Below are 3,423 nucleotides of genomic sequence, written 5' to 3' on the forward strand. Positions count from 1 at the left end.
TCGTGAAAATCATACAATGTATATAATTGACACAATTTTTTTTTTTTCCAGGAACATACAACAGCAAATCGCCACAGTTTTGATCAAACTCCTCTACTGTTTTTGACAATCTGTTCATGAACACAAAATCTCTATTGGTGTTTACTGGAAAACAAAACAAACAGAAATGAATAAAGCATATATCAGAACATACTGTATGGTGTTATCTTTTCTTATTTTGTTTACTCATTTATTTATTTTGACTTGGCACATTCATATATGAGAGTGGTGCGTCAGGGACCTGGGAACAGTTAGCAGTTTTTAGGCTAACCCTATCGGTCTCTACTTAAGGTAGCACTGACTCTGTAACGTGGCTTCCAGATCAAGACCACCTTAAGATGAACCGGCTCACCATCATGGCATACCCACCACAGCTAACAGGACCTTACATGCACAGTGACATCACAGCGATCAGTTCTGTTTACTGTTTACACCCAAGTCTCAACAATAATTGATTCGGTGGGGTGTCACTGTGCTATTGATCACTGATCGCACATTCAGGCCTCTGGGGGCACCTCTGCGCAATCCCATGTGTCTGAGAAAGTGCTCGAACCGACCAGCGAACGTGGGACAGGACGGGGAAGAAGAGTGTTCGTTAGACAGGAAATGAGAGACACAGCAGGGTTATATGTTTTTGTCCTTTCTTGGAATGTGGCCCCTCGGAGAACATATGACTCATGTGGACGAGGCCGAAGGCAGGGACGCACCAGGACACGGGACAGGAGCCCTGATCGGGCTTTCTGTCCACAGGGGGCATCAGCCCCGGGGACAGGTGCTAACGTCTCACCGAGCGCATGCTACAACATGGTCAAGAGCCGCGCCGCATGCGTCAGTGGGAGTTCCGCTGATGAGGTCGTCACTGTGCGCCTGTGCCGACTCGTTCACAGGACGGGGGCATGTCATCACAGGCACTGAGAATGGAGCACCCGGCAACCGTGAGCCACAGAGTCTTTCTCACGGACACACACTTTTCACCATCCACATGCTGACACACACACACACACACACACACACACAAACATACACATTCTATGCTTAACTTCCAACTCTAAACATTTTTCAATCCTCTTTGCAGACATTCCCAGACTTCCCTGTAAGAAGTCAGCTATTCTCCCAACCTTCCCGCTCAGCTGGATGTCGGTGATGATGTCACACAGGCACACGCACAAACAAACGTTCTTTTAATAGGAGTGAGCACAGAGAGACATCTGGGTCACTGCAGTCCATCATCTGTCCACAGCTGCGCAACGCACACCTGACTGACTGAGGCATAGGGTCAGAGTGCAGCATTCAGAACGTTCCAGAAGGCTGTACGATTCCACACTGGCTTTACCAAAACACACGTCACTTCCAGTGAGTCCAAACGCATCTCATCTCTCTCACCATATTTGGTTTCTCTGCATGTGCCAGAACCTCACCACACACACACACACACACACAACTCTGCATATTCCAAATCTGTCGCAGAGATGTTAAAGCACACACACAAACAAACAGACACACTCATCTCTCATCTCACAGTTCTTTAAAAACACCGCGCTTCTTCCTCGCTTGCTGGTGTTTAAACAGCCGTGGTGTTCCTCCTCACACCGTGGCGGGCTGCGGCCCCGTAGGGACCCGCGTGCCTCGTGCTCAGCTGCAGCACAGGTAGGTGGTGTGTTCTGTGAGCCTGCGCTTTACTGCGTTCTCAAAGCTGCAGATGGAAGATGATGCTAATAAAAAACAATAATAACAGTAAGTATATCTGAAGCCATAAGAGCGAGGGGGCTCTTATGCTGCGTTGCCTGGGCAATATAAACCATTTCATCCATTTTAACGGTCAGACAACGGAGTCTTGTGACAACAGGGGTCATGTGAATTTGTTCGGTTTTGACGAATTGCGTAATTTCAGCCTCAGACTGAAGTGATCTGATCTCTCCTCACTATGTTAAAGAGAACTCAGGACTGGCAGAGTTCTGTCATGAATTCCTAAATGTGATAATGTTGTGGCTTGTTGTGGTTTGAAGTGTTTGGCTATAATAAATAATCTGAACGTCTAATTTTGTGAACCAATGATGCGTTTGTGCAGGATGCGTGGTGATGAGACCCAGCTACCTGCTCACAGGTGCTCAGAACATACATGCTGTTATAAAAACCAACAGAATTATTGTTCATGGAGTGCAGGATACTTCAACACAGGAGGAAAGAACAGAAAGCTACAAATCTTCCACACTGCTGTCAGGGTGACCAAACACATCGTTCATTAGTTTTTACTTTCTTTGCATTTGGACATTTTGTATGTTTGTTTTGACTTTTTTTTGTTTTGGTTTTTTTTTGTTTTGTTTTGGCAATGTAACTGCCCCGCCCTATAGCCCCACCCCCGTCGTGAATTCACCCCCAGTGCCGTACCGAGTCCCGGGTTGGCAGGAATGCCTGTCAATTATCGCCTAAGAAGGACTGTGGCCAATGAGAGTGGGTAGAGAGCGAAACAGGGGAGGTTCCGATTGCTGAGCCCTCTGACCACTTTCTTGTTCTCAGGGGGGCTGGGATGGTGTCCGGGTCTGTTAGTGCTTGGTACCATGACCCGGGTACCGTGGAAACACTGCTCCTCGCTGCACATGCCACTCCCCGAGCCACTAATGTCATCACCTGGGTGGGAAGACACCACACAGGGCTGTAATCCAAAACATCCTAATCCACGCGACGGCATCACGCAAACAGACTGAGAGGGTAGCAGAAAACACAAGATGAAAACAGACAACAGCCGGTTAAAGCATCCATCCCAAACCCGTACTGGAATATGACTTAAGAATCGTAAATCCTAATGGCATTTCCAATCCTAGCCCCATCAGATGCCCCTCGTTAAACTGAACTGACAGAGGCGAACTCTTCAGATTAGCCAACACTTTTGCAAAAAAAAAAAAAAAAAAAAAAGAATTGGAAAAGATGCACGTAAAATATGTGCTTGTAGACTGACCTGGAATCAGTTTTCCAAGTCAAATTCTAATTCCAGACAGTATGAGCAGAGCAGCAAACCTGCCTATAGAGCTCATGACCTTCCCTTTACGTTTCTGCTGGCTCTGGTATTCCTGAGCCACTGGATCTTGAGTTTGAAGTTTTAATAATAAAAAGTTTAATAAATAAGAGTGTAGGCCTCAATTTCAACCCACTTCACTCTTTCCTCCATTCCCAAACTGTAGACCCACAGTATTCCCACACTGTTAAAAAAAGTTGTTTTAAACTTAAAAAGTAAGCAAATTATACACACTTAAAATGCATTGTTAACGTACTTGGTATTCAATGAACTAAAAATTAACTAAAGCCTGTGCCCTTGGGGTCGGTGGGCGGGGCCTGTGAGGCCCCGCCCCCCCCTTCCCTGGATCTGCACTCACTGGTGTCCTGGAA

At 46.4% G+C, this 3,423-nt stretch overlaps 1 protein-coding gene across 1 annotated transcript in view; it reads right to left on the reverse strand.

The window, feature by feature from the left end:
- The window catches only part of gpc1b (glypican 1b), a 65,541-nt gene continuing 62,118 nt past the window's right edge, over nt 1-3,423 (reverse strand). The window contains exons 8-9 of the mRNA XM_035528602.1: nt 3,411-3,423; nt 1-2,667 (exon numbers count right to left, since the gene is read on the reverse strand). The exon at nt 3,411-3,423 is cut by the window's right edge and continues 163 nt beyond it. Coding sequence (XP_035384495.1) covers nt 2,459-2,667; nt 3,411-3,423 — 222 coding nt within the window. The 3' untranslated portion in view covers nt 1-2,458. The remainder of the gene's footprint in view (nt 2,668-3,410) is intronic.

The sequence above is a fragment of the Electrophorus electricus genome, chromosome 7, assembly GCF_013358815.1.
Source record: "Electrophorus electricus isolate fEleEle1 chromosome 7, fEleEle1.pri, whole genome shotgun sequence".
NCBI lineage: Eukaryota > Metazoa > Chordata > Actinopteri > Gymnotiformes > Gymnotidae > Electrophorus > Electrophorus electricus.